This window comes from Hypanus sabinus, chromosome 26 (assembly GCF_030144855.1).
Source record: "Hypanus sabinus isolate sHypSab1 chromosome 26, sHypSab1.hap1, whole genome shotgun sequence".
In the NCBI taxonomy this organism is placed as follows: domain Eukaryota; kingdom Metazoa; phylum Chordata; class Chondrichthyes; order Myliobatiformes; family Dasyatidae; genus Hypanus; species Hypanus sabinus.
Window position 1 is genome coordinate 46,609,909 of NC_082731.1, and position 20,341 is coordinate 46,630,249.

The 20,341-nt window shown below is 43.1% G+C and overlaps 1 protein-coding gene across 1 annotated transcript in view; it reads right to left on the minus strand.

Moving 5' to 3' along the window:
• Window positions 1-285: 285 nt before the first annotated feature.
• rnaset2l (ribonuclease T2, like) overlaps window positions 286-20,341 on the minus strand; it is a 66,860-nt gene continuing 46,804 nt past the window's right edge. Inside the window, exons 8-10 of the mRNA XM_059951350.1 lie at window positions 16,331-16,379; window positions 6,870-6,938; window positions 286-2,008 (exon numbers count right to left, since the gene is read on the minus strand). Coding sequence (XP_059807333.1) covers window positions 1,841-2,008; window positions 6,870-6,938; window positions 16,331-16,379 — 286 coding nt within the window. The 3' untranslated portion in view covers window positions 286-1,840. The remainder of the gene's footprint in view (window positions 2,009-6,869; window positions 6,939-16,330; window positions 16,380-20,341) is intronic.

A 20,341-nucleotide genomic window follows, 5' to 3' on the forward strand; every position in this document is an offset into this window, starting at 1 on the left:
CACTTCCACCTACTACACTTCCTCTGTTTTGTCACAGCTATCAGAATTCAATTTATTCATTTGAACATTTTAATCAGGTAATTTAACTTACAGACTTGTTTAAATGTAATAAGATGCCCCTGCCGCACTGCAGCCCATATTGGTGTTCGCACTACACTGATAGTGCACTCAGTGCACTCTGCACTTTGTGTTAAAAGCACTGTACTTTGGTTGAACCCATAGACTCAAATCCAAAATAAATACAAAAATAAACGTGATTCACTTTCATAAAAGATTTATTGGTTATTGGCGTTAAACATTTGTAAAATGCAAAGCATATTTAGTGAAGGAATTGTTACATCAATCTTTTGAGAAAGAATTACAAGCCAGTCTGAAAACATCATAGCTAAGTATTAGATTGAAGATCTGATCTTCAACAGGTTTACCAACAACAGGTAGGAGATAAAGCTATGATATTTAGCCTCAATAAAATGCTTTAATTACATGCATTGCTAGTTTCTATAAAGTCATTGTAAAAGCAATAGATGGCACAGCAACTCTGTAGGTAGTGCAGAAACCTCGCATCTCCATGGATCCCAGATCAATTCTCACCTCCAGTGCTGTATGTATGGAGTTTGCACATCCTCCCTGTGACTGCTGTCTCCACCCCCGTGCATGATCTGGTTTCTTCCCACATCCCAAAGATACTCCAGTTGCTAGATGAATTGGCTGTTGTAAAATATCCCTTATGTGGATAGCTGATGGGAAAATTAGGGCTGTTGATAAGCATATGGGGAAGAATAGTGAGCAGGAAGTAAGTGGGTGAATGAGGGCTGATGGGATTGCTGTGACAACCACCACTGACTCAGTGAGCTGATTGGCTTCCTTCTACATTGTAAGGAATTATGGGAAATACATGTTGAGAGAAAATATCAGTCATCCACAATTCTAATCCCATAAATACAGAGAATGTGGAAGTTAAGAAACAAATACAACAGTATGAGAAAGAATGGACAATCTTATTTTATATAAAAGGCCTTTTTTTTAAAGAATATTGAATAATTTCAGCTCAATGAAATCTCTTAATTCAGTTGTGGGGCAGACAACACGGGCTGTTGGCAAGAGAATTGACAGATGTGCCAATTTATTTCAATAGATAAACCATAAACATGAGAAAGTCTGCAGATGCTGGAAATCCAGGGCAACACACACAAAATGCTGGAGGAACTCAGCAGTCAGGCAGCATCAATGGAAAAGAGTAAACAGGGAACATCTTGGGTCAAGACCCAGTCTTGATGAAGGGTCTCAGCCTGAAACGTCCACTGTGTACTCTTCTATAGAAGCTGCCTGACCTGCTGAGTCCCTAAGGGGGAGGGGGGGAGGCGTGTGTGTGTGTGTGTGTGTGTGTGTGTGTGTGTGTGTGTGTGTGTGTGTGTGTGTGTGTGTGTGTGTGTGTGTGTGTGTGTGTGTGTGTGTGTGTGTGTGTGTGTTGCGGTTAACAGGCAAACAAAGGTTTAATTCTTTCCCCCTCTCCCAAATGATGGAGATTGTGCAAAGACCTTGTTCCACACAATTTAAGTGTGGATATTTAATATGAACCTATTACAATTGAAATAGAATACTGTTAAGACCAAAATATCCAAGAGGTTAAACTTAATTTTATTTTTGAATACAAGGCAAACAATAAAAAGCCAGGCACAGTCGTCCATCAAAGTAATGATACCCTTGCCCTACCCTTCACCCAGAAGCAAAACCAACAAATGTTTAGCCTACAAGTGAACATCAAAAGATAAGGCATCTAATACATTTCAATCAAAAGTACCTTTCCTGAAAACAGCCAGGATGTAAAGAGAGGATTCCTTTAATGACAAGGATCATGTGGATGACTCGTGAGGGGATAGTAATATATTTCAGACTTGCTTGTGCAGGGATGATAATATGATTTATTAAAATTGTCTTCAATAGGCTGGCAGCCGATGGAAAAGTCCTTACTTAGGGGAATTTTGATTTGCATGAGTATCTGCCGTCCCTAAACAAACATAGAGAGGAAAGAGCATTAGAGAAAGCTGCAGTGTTAACATTGTCGTAAATTGTTTTCGCATACCTCAGACTTCAAGGTTACACGTGATTGACCATTTAAAATGAGTACAGAAGGTACTGGTCTGCTGGGGTCATCTGTTGTATCTGGTGCTCACGGTGCAGCTTCCTCTACATTGGTAAGACCCAATGTAAATTGGGGGATCACTTTGACTAGCACCTTTGCTCCATCTGCCATGGTAGCTAACCATTTTAATTCCTATCCCCATTCCCATTCCGACATGTCAGTCCAGGGCCTCCTTTTCTGCCATATGTCACTCTCTGGGTGGAGGAGCAACACCTCTTATTCCATCCAGGCAGACTTCAACTGGATGGCATGAATATTGATTTCTCCTTCCAGTATCTTTGCCCCTCCCTTCCCTCGTCTTATATTCCCCACTCTAGCCTCTTATATCTTCTCCTCCCCTGCCTATCACCCCCTCAGTGAGCCTCCTTCTTTCTTTTTTCCTATTGTCCAGTCTCCTTTTCTATCAGATTCCTTCTTCTCCAGCCCTTTGACTTTATCACCCACCTGGCTTCACCCATCACCTATCACCTTCTAGTTAGTTCTCCTTCCCCTCCCCTACTTTTTTTATTCTAGCATCTTCCTTCCCCACTTCATTCCCAGCTTTGTAGAAGGGGCTCAGCCTGAAACATCAACTGTTTATTCATTTTCATAGATGCTGCCTGGCCTGCTGAGTTCCTCCAACATTTTGTGTGTGCTACTCTGGATTTTCACACCTGCAGAATCTCTTGTCTTTATGTGCAGGGTAGGTCTGTCAACAAATGAAATAAGGTAGGCTAGCTAAAATTTGACACTTAAATTAATCTTTCTTCCAAAGAAAAATTGAGTCCTTGTAGCTCCTTGGATTCATTAGATGTACATGAATACCATTGTCAAGGCTGATACTTGCAGATGATGGAGTCCTAATGTTGTATAACTCAGAAATAGGCCCAACTCATCCAAACTGTTCATAACGCCTATCTACAGAAATTCCATTTGTTCAGATTAGGTCTTTCAGCTTCTACTACTTCCTCTGGCAATTCATTCCATATAATCACCACCCTGTGTCCCTCAGATCTCCTTCAAGCTTCTCCTTCTCACTTTAGAATTGTACCTTCTAGAGTCACATAGTCATAGAAAAGTACAGCAGAGAAACAGGCACTTCAAACCATTCAGTCTGTGCCCAAACCATTTAAACTGCAGCTTAGTCCCATTGATCTGCACCTCAACCATAGCCCTCATCCATGTACCTATCTAAATTTCACTTAAACATTGAAATCGAGCTCACATGGACCACTTGTGCTTCACGTTCCCCTTTCAGCCTTACCCAAGCTCTCTCTCTAGTTCTAGTTTCACCCAACTTCAGTGAAAAAGCCTGCTTGCATTTACCCTATCTATACTCCTCATCATTTTGTATACCTCCATCAAATCTTCCTTCAGTCTTCTGCATTCCAACAAATAAAGTCCTAATCTATTTGATCTTTCCTAATAACTCAGGTCCTCTAGACCTGGCAACATCCTTGTAAATTTTCTCTGTACTCTTTCAGTTTTATTTACATCTCTCCTATAGGTAGGTGACCAAAACTGCACACAGTACTCCACAGGCCTCACCAAAGTCTTATACAACTTCAACATAACATTCCATTTCCTGTACTCAGTTCTTTGATTTATGAAGACCAATGTGCCTGGTGAATCTCTCTGCACTCTCTCTCATGCTACCACAGCCTTCCTTCAGTGAGGTGGTCAGAACTATGTAAAATTCTCTAAGTGTGGCCTTTCGATTACTACTCAGTGTGCCAGCCCAAAGGACTACTCAGTTGTATCCCCTAGGCATAGAGGCCAAGTGCTGGTAGATGGGATTAATAGCAGATGAGTCCCCAGTGGCCAGCATGGATTTGATGGGCCGAATGAGTGGTATGGATTGATACTTGAAGGAAGGGAGTTGGATGAGATAGGAGGGTGAACCAGGGCATCAGAGGGGCAATAGCTCCTTCATTCAATCATGGCAGATTTACTATTTCTCTCAAACCCATTCTCCTGCCTTCTCCCCATAACCTTCACTGTCTTACTAATCAAGAACCTATCAACTTCAAATTTCAATGTACCCAAAGATCTGTTCTCCACAGCCTTGTCAGAGACGTCACCATTTTCTGCACTGAGGCCCAGTCCTCTTAACCAGATCACAGGAGGGTTCCCTTAATCCTTGCCTTCCACCCCACAGATTCCACATCTAATCCATCATCTAAGGCTTAGCCTCGGTATGCCGATGCAGATGGCCCACACTACAGTTACAATACATAGTGCTTCATAGAGTTAATGCTGTCTACTTGCAGTCTTTATGTTTCTTTAACAGCTCCAGCTCTTACAAGATAATGCAGATCTCAAAAGACCACAAGCAGAGATGCAGAAGACCTGGAAAATATTGTTGACACTACAGTCAGGTTATTGCTTAATCAATAATGGATTCAAATTCAATTATAGGATTTTCTGCATGGAAGGTTCAAGACCTCTAACTTATTTATAGTAAGGGCACAGTGTCATTTGGATGCTTTTCCAGGAGAAATACAATAATGTCAGAGGAAGCAGAACTTCCCAGCATTTTAATTCTGATTCCCATTCCCATTCCAACACGTCAGTCTGTGGCTTCCTTTTGTGCCACGATGAGGCCACCGTCAGGGTGGAAGAGAAACACCTTATATTCTGCCTGAGTTGCCTCCAAACTGATGGCATGAATATCAATTTCTCCTTCTAGTAATGAAATTCATCACCCTCCCCTCTTCTTCTATTCCCCAGTCTGACATTTACCCATTTCTCATCAACCTTTCACCTCTCCCTGGGTCCCCTCCTTCTTCCCTTTCTCCTGTGGTCCACTCTCCTCTCCTATCAGATTCCTTCCTCTCCAGCCCGTTACCTTTCCCACCCACCTGGCTTCACCCATCACCTTCTAGCTAACCTCCTTCCCCTCCCACCTTTTTATTCTGGTGTCTTCCCCCTTCCTTTTCAGTTCTGAAAAAAGGTCTCAGACCAAAACGTCGACTATTTATTCATTTCCGTAGACGTTGCCTGACCTGCTGAGTTCCTCCTTTGTGTGTGTGTGTGTGTGTGTGTGTGTGTGTGTGTGTGTGTGTGTGTGTGTGTGTGTGTGTGTGTGTGTTGCAGGGGAAGAATCATCTTGTACTGTGGGCATATGGGCATCAAAATTGATAGGCACTCCAAAAGCATACTAAGCGGAAATGCAGGTTCAATGCTTTACAAAGCCAAGGTTTGATCCAAGTGTAAGGACCTGCTCCAGGAGGCCAGAAGTACGTAATAGTTCCGTTGGTATTCATGTCTTATTGTACTCTAAATCAAGATTAATATCAGTTGCAAATGTTGTTAAGTTTGTTGTTTTGTGATACAGTACATTGCAGTACATAATAAGAACATAAGAAATAGGAGCAGGAGTAGGCCATCCAGCCCATCGAGCCTGCTTCACCATTCAATAAGATCATGGCTGATCTGTCCGTAAATGCAGCTCCATCTACCTGCCTTTTCCCCATAACCCTTAATTCCCCTACTATGTAAAAATCTATCTAACTGTATCTTAAATATATTTAGTTAAGAAGCCTCAACTGCTTCCCTGGGCAGAGAATTCCAAGATTCACCACTCCCTGAGAAAAACAGTTTTTCCTCATCTTTGTCCTAAATCTTCTCCCCTGAATCTTGAGGCAATGTCCCCTAGTTCTAGTCTCACCTACCAATGGAAACAACTTTCCTACTTCTATCTTATCCTTTACAAAATTTTGTATGTTTCTATAAGATCCCCTCTCATTCCTCTGATTTCCAGCAAGTATAGTCCCAGGCCACTCAATCTCTCCTCAAATGTGAACCCCTTCATCTCTGGAATCAACCTGGTGAACCTCCTCTGTACTGCACTAAATAAAAATAAGTTTGTATGTAAGAGAAAAGTAGAACAAAAAGAGAGGGAAAGTAATGAGGTCCAAGCGTGTCCAAGGGTCCAATATCCATTCAGAAATCTGATGGCAGAGGGAAAGAAGCTGTTTCTGAAATGTTGAGTGTGTGCCTTCAGGCTCTTGTACCTCCAATGAGAAGAAGGTATGTCCTGAGTGATGGGGGTTAGCCCCCTCACCATTCACGTTCTGTTAATTCTCTTGTAGCCATTATATTCTCCCCCTGTAGTAAATATTATCTCCTTTTGGACAAGCCCTCCTCTCCATTTCTCTTCTTGATTGCTCTGACCCTCATCATCTCAACTCGAAGGTCGTCTTCCTGGGATTGACCTCCAAAGTTGGAGGTCTGGAGGCTGCCTGCCCTGTGGTTGGAGGCCTGAGTGGTGTGTGGGTGAGAGGGTGGGAGGGATAGGAAATGGGCTTGTGTTATTACTGTTGATACTGTTTATGTTGTTTAGTGGAACACTGTGGACACGCTATGTTGGAGCTGGAATGTGTACTGACACTTGCAGGCTGCCCTCAGCACAACCTTAGGTTGTGTTGGTTGCTAATGCAAATGTTGCTTTTCACTGTGTGTTTCTATGTACGTGTGCGAGATAAATGCATCTGAATCTTCCCAAGTTTGCCTTCCCCACCCTTCCTTGTCCTCCTCTGGTCATTTTGCCTTGCTTCAGCCTGGGGAAATTGCTCGGGGAACTGCTTTCTTGTGCACTTGCCTATAACCCCCTTGGATCATGCGCTAGAAAACCAAAGCGTCAATGCTCATAGAAAACTGATGTAAGATCTCCATAGTCTGTACAGAAAAGTTTGAAATCGGCAACTGCAAATCATGTGAACTTGCAAGTTAATGAAAATCTTACCGTAGATTTGTAACACTGGAGGTTAACATGAGTGCCAAAATCAGTCAGCGCTGTGTGGAAGTGGTTCAACTGCAAACAGATGCAAAGACAGATTTAGTTAAATTAGAGGGGGGGGGGAATGGATTATGAAGCAAGAGAAGACATTGAAGCCCACAATAAAAACAAAGGATCACATTTAGATGAGGTATAGAGGGCAATGAATTATTTTCTTCTGTTTAAAGTTACAGATAAATGTATTGTGTAGAACAACAGTGGAAAATAACTTTAGGTTAATTGATGCCAATATCCTACTTTAAATTGAATGAACTTGACAATGCTTTATGTATAGAAATACAATATTTAAACCATTGCAAAATTTAAACATATGTTAACAATAATGTAGAAGATTGAGAGGAGATTTGATAGAGGTATACAAAATTATGAGGGGTCTAAATAGGGTATATGCAAGCAGGCTTTCTGCACTGAGGCTGGATAGGTCATGGGTTAAGAGTAAAAGATGAAAAGTTTAAAGGGAACATGAGGGGGAATTTCTTCACTCAGAGGGTTGTGAGAGTGCTGCGTGCAAGCTCAATTTCAATGTTTAAGAGAAGTTTGGATAGATCCATGGCTGGGAGATCTATGGAGGGTTATGGTGCTATGGTCTTGGGAGATCAATGGGAGTAGGCAGTTTAAATAGTTCAACGTGGACTAGATGGGCCAAAGGGTCTGTTTCATTGCTGTATGTTTCTATGACAATGCACATTCTGATAAATTTGTCATATTATAGTAATGCTAGTTCTTCAAGGTTGAGGTTGATGGTTCCTTAACATTGTTAAAGCCAGGGTTGGTAATGGGGACAAGCTCTCACTACCCATTAAATGCTCCCGATGGCATCTGTCTCAAATAGCCTCTGACAACCCAGTCCAGCTCCTGGCCTTCATGTGTGGCTTAGATATTAAGCCTGGCAGAATCGTTTCTACTACTGAAAAAGGGGCAAAGGTGGCTTACTGGCACCCTAAAACCAGTTACCGGGTTGATGGGACTTGTCAACTGTAGTTGGTAGCTCATCTAGGGGAAGAAAGACTCTGATCTCAAACCTTCGCTGCCTTGTGGCTATATCCATTCATGTGGAAAGCTTCAAGAGTGAGCCCCAACTGAAAAATCTGGAACTGGAGTCCTTAAGGCAGTCCTACGTTGAGTTCAACTCCAACTAGAAACTTCTGTGATGCTACTGATGCCGTACTATATCGGTCTCTGCAGTTCCTTTGGGCTTATCAGCTGCGTGGAGAGGGGAAGCTTGCTACAAGGTCAACAGCTTGTTCTCCGTATCGTACTGCCAAGGCTTGCACATGTAGACAACTAAAATGCAACGTGCATGGTCAGTGGAGGCTTCATAGTAATGATATATTGATCAAGGTGTCAGAGTTCGGAATTCCAGCATTCTCTGCAATGAGTCCTTCCTGTGGAACGTGTACCTCCCACAGTCCAAAGACGTACTGGGTAGATTCATTGATCATTGTAAATTGTCCTGTGATTAGGTTAGGGTTAAAAAGCAAACACATCCATCATTAATGACCTCCACCATCCAAGTTATGTTCTCTTCTCACTACTGCCTTTGGTTAGTAGATACAGGAGTCTTAGGTCCTGCTCCACCATGTTCAGGAACTATTATTATTCTACGTCCATTGAGCCCCTGAACCAGTGTGGACAACTTCACCCAGCACAACTCTGAAATGCTTCCACAATCTGCAGACTCACTTTAAAGGTCTCATTACAACTTGTGTTCACAGTTGCTAGGGTGGCATGGCTGGAAGGACCGGAAGTAAAATAAATAAATGCGTCTTAGATTGTTAGCATATGGAGCATCGATGATGATTCAGCTGGCAATTGGTGCTGCTTGAGCAGAAGACCATGGTTTGGAAGATTATGACACTGAAAGCTGCTTGGCTCCTTTTTTGCCTCATCCTTGTCAAACAGTTTCAGTAGCATTGGAGCTTTGGTGAGACAATGTTATTGGTGCACGTTCTTGCCAACATCTGCAATAATAAATAAACGTCAACCTATGGAGTTAGTTTTTAACTCAGCTCTTTGTTGTATCCTATAGTAGTTAAAACTATGTTATTTACTCATCCATCTGGGAGCAGATAGTTCACAGTGACCGTAAATCTTCACCGAAGTAACTTTCCAAATCATATCTTTCACCTTCCACTGAGGGGGTAACAGGGACTCCTCTGCCCCAAAGCTTGCAGAGTTGTTCTGTCAGTGCACACATTGTGCCACAAGTGAATGACTGTGTCACACTTTTAGCCGAGTGGTGAGCTACAGTGAGCTTTCTCTACCAGATGGGCCCAGAAGACCCCAGAACTTTCTAACAGGAAGAACATAATCAGTTTTCTAGACTGCCCTGTTGTAAACTCGGACCACTCTTTTCCCAACCAATGACTCTACGTAGCTAATCTTGCGCTTACCTGATCTTATAAAAAGATTTTCACCAATGTCCTCATCATTTTGCAATCAAATTCATTTAGAAGCTTTAGGGAGATTGCAGAGGAGCTTTACCAGGATGTCTTATGAGGATAGGTTGAGCAAGTTAGGGCTTACCTCCTTGGAGCAAAGGAAGATGAGAAGACACTTGATGGAGGTGTACAAGATGATAAGAGGAATAGAGATAGAGACATTTTCCCAGGGCACGATTGGGAATAAAAGTACAGGAGGTTGTTAGAGGTAGAATTTTAACACGGAGCGGTGAATGCATGGAATGATAGAGGCAGATACATAGGGGAATTTGATAAACTTTTAGTTGGGCACTTGGATGATAGGAAAATTGGAAAGCTATGTAAAAGGGGAAAGTTAGATTGATCTCAGAGTAGGTAAAAAGCTCAGCACAGCATCATGCGCTGAAGTGCTCGATAGAGTTTATTTACAGAAACAGCATGGAACAGGCCCTTCAGCTGCAATGAGGCACACCGCTAGCAATCCACCAATTTAACCCTATCCTAATCATGGGACAATTTACAATGACCAATTAACCACCACCCAGTACGTCTTTGGATTGAGCACCCAGAGGAAACTCTCATAGTTCAGCAGGAGAACATACAAACTTCCTAAAGACAGTGCTGTAACTGAACTCCTAGCACCAGAGTGCCCCAAGCAGCAATAGTTGCGATAACTGCTACGCTACCCTACTGCCTTTGTGTGTATATACTTATAAAATATATTGAGCATCATTTCAGGAGAATTTCCCATTTATGCCATTCCACACACAGAAAAGCAGAAAACTGTTTACATGCACTGCAGTCATATTACACATGTCACTTGTCCAAAAATAAGTCCAGGGAAAGATTTGCGATCTGAAGATAATCTGATTGAACTTAAATCTTGCCCAACCACATATCTTGATTTTTCCCATATTTATAAAACAATTCAAAGTGTGGTCATAAGCTTGGAGGAGGATTGCAAAAGAAAATTGTTTTATGTCATTGTTATTAAACCTCTAATTTAATAAAATTGGTGCAAGATACATTATTCTTAGCGTTAGTATCAAAAAACACACATATCCAGTTAATGCATTAGAATTTGGGCCAATTCTGTTTCATCAGTTTCGATAAAATAGATTCTGCAAGATACCAATTACACCGATCCTTTGAGAATCTGTTTTCTAGGCCAGGCTGTGAAGTTAACACCTTCCATTCCTGGAGTGAAGGATTTACAATGATGTGGGTAGACTGGAGAAACTAGCCTAGGTTGATTTTTCTTTTACTCAGCACAGCGATTTAAAAGTTAATTTATTAAAATATCAAATAGAGCTTTAGGTGGAATTTATAAATAGAAGTGGCTTCCTATACCTGAAGAGGTACAGGTTTAAGGTGATTAACTAAGAACAAATGCAGCTGATAAACACAAGAGATTCTGCAGAAGCTGGATCTCCAGAGCAACACCCACAAAATGCTGAAGGAACTCAGCAGGCTGGGCAGCATCTATGGACATGAATAAACACAAGAGATTCTGCAGATAGCACACACAAAATGCTGGAGGAACTCAGCAGGCCAGGCAACAAGAGTACAGTCATTGTTTTGGGCCGAGACCCTTCAGCACTTGGCACGTGGCCAAGTGGTTAAGGTGTTGGACTAGTGATCTGAAGGTCGTGAGTTCGAGCCCTAGCCGAGGCTGCTTGTTGTGCCTTGAGCCTTGAGCACTTAACCACACATTGCTCCAGTCCACCCAGCTGAAAATGCTAACCTCGCGATAGACCGGCGGCGTCCGATCCTGATGAGCCTATAGGGCCCAGGACAGACTTTAGCCTTCAGGTGAATTGAAGTCAGGTGAAGGTGGGCTGAGGTGGGGGTGGTGGATTAAGTGAGAAGCTGATAGGTGAAGTCAGGATGGATTGGGGGGTGGGGGTAGGGGGCATGAAGTGAGGTGATAGGTGAAGGTGATAAAGATAAAGGGCTGAAGAATGAGGAATATGAGTGGAGAGTGAACCGTAAATTAGCTTTAAGTTAAGGCTTATGTTCTTGTACAAAGTGGTGAGCGTTCCGCCTCCAGAGGCGCTGCTTAATTTGTACTAACGTCACTTCTTGTTCATAAACTGCCTTTTTACATCATTTCCTGCACAGGTTAATTTGAATTCTGACTTGAAGCACACACGGTAGAAAGACATTCATCTCCATCCACTCTTTATTTGCCCTTGAAAGAGCAATCTCTTTTTCCAAAGTTTTCTCATGAAAAACCCTGAGGAGAGCTCTTGGCTCAGGTGATTCGTGAGAAGGTGTTTTACTCCCTAACTAGTTTTGTACGCAATGCACCGGGTGGGGGGGGGCAGCAGAGTGAGAGTGCCCTCTTGTAATGAGGCAGTAATCCCAGGCCTAAAGTTCTCTCACAGATGGATCTAAGATATTCCTTGGCATTATTTTGAAAACAGCAGGAATGGTATTGGTGTTCTGGCCAATATTCATCCCTGGTCATGATCACTTTGCTGCGTTGGATGTGCACTGAGTACAGATTGTCCACCGTGCCTCGGCTCCTGCACTGCAGCAGTGAAAACCTCATTGATTGAGACACACTGCGAGATGTCATGAAACTGGAATGAAAAGCTATAAAGTTTTTTGTTTTGTCCTGATGAGGCAAGGTGCCTGAGGGCATTTAAAAGAAGTTTTAGTAAATAAAAGGACAGCATGGTAACTTAGCTATTTGCACAATGGCTTTACAGCGTCAGCAATCACTGAGAGGACCACAACCTTGTCGAGGCTTGGAGGCTTGCACGCCTCGATGACCCGGGGAGCTATGCTGGCTGGAGTCAGGACTTTATACTTTGCCTCTTGGTAGGGTCACCCACGTCAAACAGGTCAAAGGGAAGCGGCAAGGCCAAGAGTGGTCCACTGGTCTGCCAGGTTTAGCTCAAGGCTAACAACTCTGTCTGGTCAAACAAAACAGTTATAGACACATCAATGGAGAATCCTTCTACATCTGAGTGCGACGGTGTACCCGAGTCCCCACTCAAGACTTGCATGACTGATGGTAGTGAAAACCGAGCAACTGACATGATGAAGGAAGCCCTGAACAGCACCAGAAATGAAGGACCTTCATTTCTGCCCTAAGTCCAAGCAGCATAATGGGTGGTAGAATCACTGGTTGGGAGTTCAATTCCTGCTGCCGTCTCTATGTTCTCCATGTAGCTGCATGGGTTTCCTCCGGGTGCTCTGGTTTACTCTCGTATTCCAAGGATAAATGGTTAAGTTGTGACATGCTATGTTGGTGCCAGAAGTATGGCAAAACTTGCAGGCTGCCTCCAGTACAAGCCTCAGGGACTTTATTTGACGTAAACGACACATTTCCTGATATGTTTTGATATTTTGATGTACACGTGACAAATAGAGCTAATCCCTTTCTTGTTAATACGGAGACAGAGAGCAGAATGAAATCCCATCAGGAAATGCCCATGTCTCAGTCTGCAAACTTCAGCCCGTAGTCTCAGTGGTTTAACTGGCACCAGTGGGAGCCATATTGCTGAGTAGCGGATGCTGCCTGTATTCCGCCTCTTAGCTCTGTGCCAATCACATGCCGGCTGGTGGTCATGCCTTTAAGGTTAAAGGGATGAAGTTTAAAGGCAGCATGAAAGACAAGTTTTTATGCAGAGAGTGGAATGAGTTTCTAGAGTGGAAAGACAATGTGGAGGTTTTTATTTATGTTTTTATTTATTGAGATACAGTGCAGAATAGGCCCTTCCGGCCTTTCGAACCATGCCGCCCAACAAATCCCCAATTTAATCCAAAACTAATGACAGGTTATTTATAGTAACTTATTAAACTACCAAACGGTTCATCTTTGGACTGTGGGAGGAAACTGGAGCACCCAGAGGAAACCAACGTGGTCACAGGGAGATCATACAAACTCCTTACAGGCAGTGGCAGGAATTGAACCCGGGCTGCTGTTGCTGTAAAGCGTTGAGCTAACCATTACGCAGCTGTGCTGCCCTAGATAGAGGTGTGTATGTGAAGGGAAATGGGTGGATATGAAGGAAAATATTGTGAAATGTGCACTTTGCATGAACGACTAACACTGTTTTGATGACAGCCTTAATATATGATATATATTAAGACATGATAGAGGTGTACAAGATATTAAGAGGAATAGACAGAGTGGACAGCCAGCGCCTCTTCCCCAGGGCACCACTGCTCAGTACAAGAGGACATGGCTTTAAGGTAAGGGGAGGGAAGTTCAAGGGGGATATTAGAGGAAGGTTTTTCCACTCAGAGAGTGGTTGGTGCGTGGAATGCACTGCCTGAGTCAGTGGTGGAGGCAGATACACTAGTGAAGTTTAAGAGACTACTAGACAGGTATATGGAGGAATTTAAGGTGGGGGGTTATATGGGAGGCAGGGTTTGAGGGTTGGCACAACATTCTATGTCCTATGTTCTATTAACCCTCTTCTCATTGCTACCGTCAGAAAGTTACAGAGGTCTGAAGACACACACTCAATGATTCAGGAACAGCTTTTTCCCCTCTGCCATCAGATTTCTGAATGGACGTTGAATCCACTACTTTTTTCTCCCCTCTTTTAGCACTGCTTATTTAACTTTTTTAAAAAATGCTGCTTACTGTAATTCACAGTTTTATTGTTATGTATTGCAATGTACTGCTGCCACATAACAACAAATTTCATGGCATATGAAAGAAGAGTTACAGACAAAGGTTGAATATGTTAGGACTTTATTCCCTGGAGCGTAGAAGAATTAGAGGAGATTTGATAGAGGTATATAAAATTATGATGGGTATAGATAGATTGAATGCAAGCAGGCTTTTTCCACTGAGGCTAGGGGAGAAAAAAACCAGAGGACATGGGTTAAGGGTGAAGGGGGAAAAGTTTAAAGGGAACATGGGGGGGGCTTCTTCACACAGAGAGTAGTGGGAGTGTGGAATGAGCTGCTAGATGAAGTGGTGAATACAGGCTCATTTTTAACATTTAAGAAAAACTTAGACAGACATGGATGAGAGGTATATGGAGGGATATGGTCCAGGTGCAGGTCAGGGGGACTAGGCATAAAAATGGTTTGGCACAGCCAAGAAGGGCCAAAGGGCCTGTCTCTGTGCTGTAATGTTCTATGATTCTCTATGTTCTATATGACGGTGATATTAATCCTGATTCTGATTCTTGATTGTACTGGGGACAGCCCACAAACGTTGCCAAGCATCTGGTGCCAAATTAGCATGATCAAATTTAGCAAGCCTTACTATCCTGTATGTCTTTGGAAAGTGGGAGAAAACAGAAGAATCCCACAGGGAGAATGTACAAACTCCTTACAGACGCTGGCAGAAGTGAACCCAGGTTGTTGGCCCTGTACTAGTGTTACAGTTCTGCTCACAAGAGAGCCATCTCAGAGCTGCTGAAATGTTCACCTTTCTCTGATGGTGCATCCACAGCAGGGGTTCTCAACCTTTGTTATGCCATGACACCCTCCCATTAACCGAGCGGTCGGTGGGCCCCAGGTTGGAAAATCCTGATCTGCAGTATGTCGAAACAGCGATGTAATTGGGACTTGGTGAAGAAGAGATTAAAGGCAATGAAATCTTTACATTTTATTTGGGATAGCTGTGGCTAACCAATCTCATTAGTCATGTCTAGCCAATCTTATAGAGTTTTACGGGGAAGTTACCAGGAAAGTGGATGAAGGCAAGGCAGTGGGTGTTGTCTACGTGGATTTTAGTAAGGCCTTTGACAAGGTCCCGCATGGGAGGCTGGTCAAGAAGGGTCAGTAGCTTAGCATTCAGGATGAGGTAGTGAATTGGATTAGACATTGTCCTTGTGGGAGAAGCCAGAGAGTGGTTGTAGATGACAAACAAGAGAGTATCTGCAGATACTGGAAATCTGAGCAACACACACAAAATGCTGGAGGAACTCAGCAGGCCAGGCAGCACCTATGGAGAAAAGTACAGTCCACATTTCCCCTGAAACCCTTCAGCGTGGACAGGAGACAAAAAGCTGTGGAGTAGTGGCAGTAGACGGTTGCCTCTCTGACAGGAGGCCTGTGACTAGAGGTGTGCCACAGGGACTGTTGCTGGGTCCTTGGTTGTTTGTCATCTATATCAGTGATCTGGATGATAATGTGGTTAACTGAGGAACACTGTCATGGCTTGCAGAGCGATCTGCATCAGCTGGAAAAACAAGCTGAAATATGGCAGATGGAATTTAATGCAGACAAGAGTGAGGTTTTGCTCTTCCTTAGGACCAACCAGGGGAGGTCTTACACAGTGAATGGTAGGGCACTGAGGAGTGTGGGAGCACAAAGGGTTCTGGGATTACAGGTCCATAATTTATTGAAAGTGGTGTCACAGGTACATTGGGTCGTAAAGAAAGCTTTTGGCACATTGGCCTTCATAGATCAAGGTTTTGAGTACAGGAGATGAGATGTTATGATGAAGTTGTATAAGACACTGGAGAGGTCTAATTTGGAGTACAGTGCTGTGTGCAGTTTTGGTCACCTACCTACAGGAAAGATGTGAACAAGGTTGAAAGAGTACAGAAAAAGTTTACAAGGATGTTGTTGGGTTTGGAGGTCCTGAGTTATAAGAGAAGATTGAGTAGTTTAAGATGATATTCCTTCAAACGTAGAAGGTTGAGAGGAGATTTGATAGAGTTATACTGAATTATGAGGGGTATAGACAGGGTAAATGCAGGCGGGATTTTTCCACTGAGTTGGGTGGGACTACAACCAGAGGTCATGGGTTAAGGGTGAAAGGCGCGTAGTTTAAGGGGAAAAGGGGAAAATTCTTCACTCAGAGGGTGGTGAGAGTGTGGAACGAGCTGCCAGTGCAAAAAAAGCATGCATGCTTGATTTCAACACTTAAGCGAAGTTTAGATAGGTACATGGATGGTAGGGGTATGGAGTTCCTGTGCGGTTCATTGGGAACAGGCAGTTTACTAGATGACCTGAAGGGCCTGTTTCTATGCTGTACTTCTCTATGACTCTATGACTAGATCTTACCGTGTAGCCTTTATCACATGAGGGTGTGATACCAGCAGCAGCGAAGGCCCTGGAATACAAAGAGAAATTCACAATTAATCCAGATTAACTTAAAATAAAACCTACAAATTGGATTCTGCTTTCTTTGTGCCCTAAAGCAGTGTAGCATATAGTTTGTTTGTTCGCTATTTACCATGTTGTATGATGTGGGCAATCATAGGCTTTCCAATGACCATGATTGATCTTGGCAAATTTTTCTACAGAAGTGGTTTGCCATTGCCTTCTTCTGGGCAGTGTCTTTACAAGACGGGAGACCCCAGCCATTATCAATATTCTTCAGAGATTGTCTGCCTGGTGTCAGAGGTCACATAACCAGGACTTGTGATCTGCACCAGCTGCTCAGACGACCATCCACCATCTGCTTCCATGACTTCACGTGACCCTGATCCGGGATGGGGGAGGTAAGCACCTGGCCCAGGGAAAACCTGAAGGGTAGCGGAGGGAAGGAGCACCTCACACCTTCTTTGACTTACCTCCCCCTCACTACCAAAAGCATTTAATACAAATGGCAAAATGAGTCAAAAGCTTATGAAATTGGCCAAGAAGAGGTTAGAAACAAAACAAAAGTGGTTGCTATCCAGAAAGAAGTGGCACATGTGGAGTTCCCAGCACATTACACCCAACTGAACACAGCTGTTGAGTTTTGTGGAGCAGACTGACTTCATCCCATTTCCCTGGAAACCTGGCACCTGCAAAATGCACCGCGTCTGCCACTCAGAAGTGTTCAGCTCCAGGAGAGAGGGGAGGGAGATCCACAATATTCAGAAAAGGACATTGATGTACTTTAAAATTAACTAAATGCAAAAATGGGCATTTTATTGTGTCAGGGAGCCAGAAGACTGCCAGTGTCAGTGTAAGAAAAGCTTGGCAGTGAGTAGTTTGAGTGGTCTCAAACAGGAATGAGACTGCCTGCATGATGAAGTGAAACCACGATACATTTCATACCTTACAAGACATGCCAAAGTGATTGGTATGTCATTCAAAGCACTAATCTCTCTCACTCTTTCTGTTATGTCTCTCCCCGTTTGTATGTGCATGCATGCACAACACACGTATACACACACACACACTCACACACAGACGCACGTACAACACAGAAGCAGGGCATCATGTCGACTGAATCTGTACTGACCATCATGATGGAGCTTACCCTGATCTCATTAAAATTCTCTCCATGTTCCCCTCAGATTCCACCACTCATCGTATCTTCAAGGCCATTTACCACAGCCAATTAATTATCAAACTGTGTATTTCTGAGAAGTGGAAGGAAACTCTTTCTCTCTCTCTCACTCTCTCTCCCTGTCTCACTTTCTCTCTCTCTCTCTTTCCCTCACTCTCACCCTTCTCTCTCTCAACCCCTCTCTCTCCCTTCTCACTCTTTCTCTCCCCCTCTGTCCTCTTCACTCTCTCTCTCTCACACACACAAACACACCCCCCCCCCCAGTTCATCTACAGTCCACTTCACCTCTTCAATACAAACTCTGGGAAATACATTATGGACATTTAAAGATTCAGGCCCATCAATGATAGAGAAAGTACAGAAGATTTACTGGAATGTTATCTGGGTTTCAGCACCTAAGTCACAGGGAAAGGTTGAACAAGTTAGATCTTTATTCTTTGGAGCATAGAAGGTTGAGGGGGGACTTGATAAAGGTATTTAAAGTTATGAGGGGGATAGATAGAGTTGACGTGGATAGGCTTTTTCCATTGAGAGTAGTGGAGATTCAAACAAGAGAACATGAGTTGAGAGTTCAGGGGCAAAAGTTTGAGGGTAACACGAGGGGGAATTTCTTTACTCAGAGAGTCGTAGCTGTGTGGAACGAGCTTTCCAGTAGAAATGATAGAGGCAGGTTCGGTATTGTCATTTAAAGTAAAATTGGATAGGTATATGGACAGGAAAGGAATGGAGGGTTATGGGCTGAGTGCGGGCCAGTGGGACTAGGTGAGAGTAAGCGTTCAGCACAGACTAGAAGGGCCAAGATGGTCTGTTTCTGTGCTGTAATTATGGTTATATAGTTATAATGATTTTCTAGATAGTACTGAAGGTGACAACAATGCAGTCTTCCTGTGGGTTAGTGAGGATTAATCCTGCCATAGTCTGGCCAGAATTATTTCTACTGATCGATAACCCAGCTCTATACTGAGGGAGTGGAAACTCTTCCTATTGAAAAATTGGAGGATATTTTTCAGGTGCAAGAAGGTGATCAATTTATGGGAAGTCAGTAGATCTGCAAACACCAGTGCTTGAGATTCCTTGGTGAAATCAAAGTGATGAAATCATACTTTAAGGAAGGGCATCTGCTGCTTCCAAAATGCTTCTAGTGGTGTTGCTTGAATGAGAATCTCAACGGGTGAATGCTGGAGAAAACATCACTAGTTGTGTAAGGGCAACCCACAAAAAATGCTGGAGGAACTCAGCAGGTCAGGCAGCATCTAGGGAAACCAGTTCTTCTACTAGTTGTATCCACGCCCTCTGAACTTCAGTGGTGTTCAGGCAGCTTTTGGCTACTTCTTAGTAGTAGTACGATCAGTCAAGTTGAGTCTGATGTTCTCCTAAGGGGTTGTCTACTGGTGGGTCTACAGGTGGCTGTAGAGGCTGATCTGGGATCAACATATTTTGGTGCAGGGTGGACACGTCTGAAGTCACCAGTCAGATCTTCTGAGGTTGATTGTACATTCACTTTAGATTCAAAGTTCAAAGACCATTTATTATCAAAGTATATGTGCCGTATACTGCCTAGAGATTAGTCTCCTTACAGGCAGCCAAAAGACAAAGAAACTCAATAGAACACATTAAAAAAAAGGAAGATGTCAAACACACAATGAGCAGAAAACAATCCCAAACTATGCAAACAGCCAAAGCAAGCAACGTAAGTCCACGAAACAGCCATGAAGCCAGTTATCACTGCAGCCAACCCAGCAGCCTGTTATTTGCAGGTCACAGTAGTGAACCAAAATGACATGGTCCTGAGACTTGTTTCAGAAGGTCATGGTTTCTAGAAGCTTTACCTGTAATTTATGTTAGTTCCACAGAAACAGACAATGTGGTCATTTGGACACTGGCATATGATCAGATATAAATTGTGGTCAGAGGTGTCCATTCTGAGTTTGTTATTAGAGTGATTTCACTGGGCAGAGATTAACAGTGCAGTGAACTCCAAATATAATCAAAATGGATCTATTGGTTTTTATAATTAGTCACATCATTGTGAGTGACAAATGAGAGTTCTCGGAATTCTGTTTTGCTTATTAGTTGATATCTGATGCATTTTCATAGGCTATATCAAAATATCATATATCAGTAAAGAGTGATTTGCCTGCATAATGCTGCTGCAGTCTAATCACAGATGAACCAGGCTGCATGGCTGTTGCATAAAGCTAGAATTGTGGAGATTATTTCCAATCAATGGCATTGAGAACATGATCACTGGGTTTATGTTCAGAATGTAACAAAAACAGAGAAAGAATTTTGTCTCATAATTCAATCTCAGCTGCCTTTATTAGGAAAAGGAGAACTGGTGAGGACTGAAAACCATAAATCCACAGCACCTGAAAGCATGCACCCCAAGGAAAACCTCCACACACTTACAATACACTCGCACGTTTCTACAGATGTACCTTGCAAAACATTCTAACTGGTTGCATCACTATTTGCTATGAAGGGGCCACTGCACAGGATCAGAAAAAGCTGGAGAAAGTTGCAAATTCATCCAGCTCCCGGAATGAGTGGCAGGGTGTAGATACATCTCTACCAAAGGAGGGGTAAGACACTCCTTCCCTCCACTAGCCTGCAGGTCACCCTGGGGCAAGGTGTAGCACCTGCTCATCGGTGGACGGTCATATGAGCAGCCAGTGCAGATCACAAATCCTGGCTATGCGACCACTGACGCCAGGCAGACAATCTCTGAAGAGTATTGATAATGGCTGGGGTCACCCGTCTTGTAAAGACACTGCCCAGAAGAAGGCAATGGC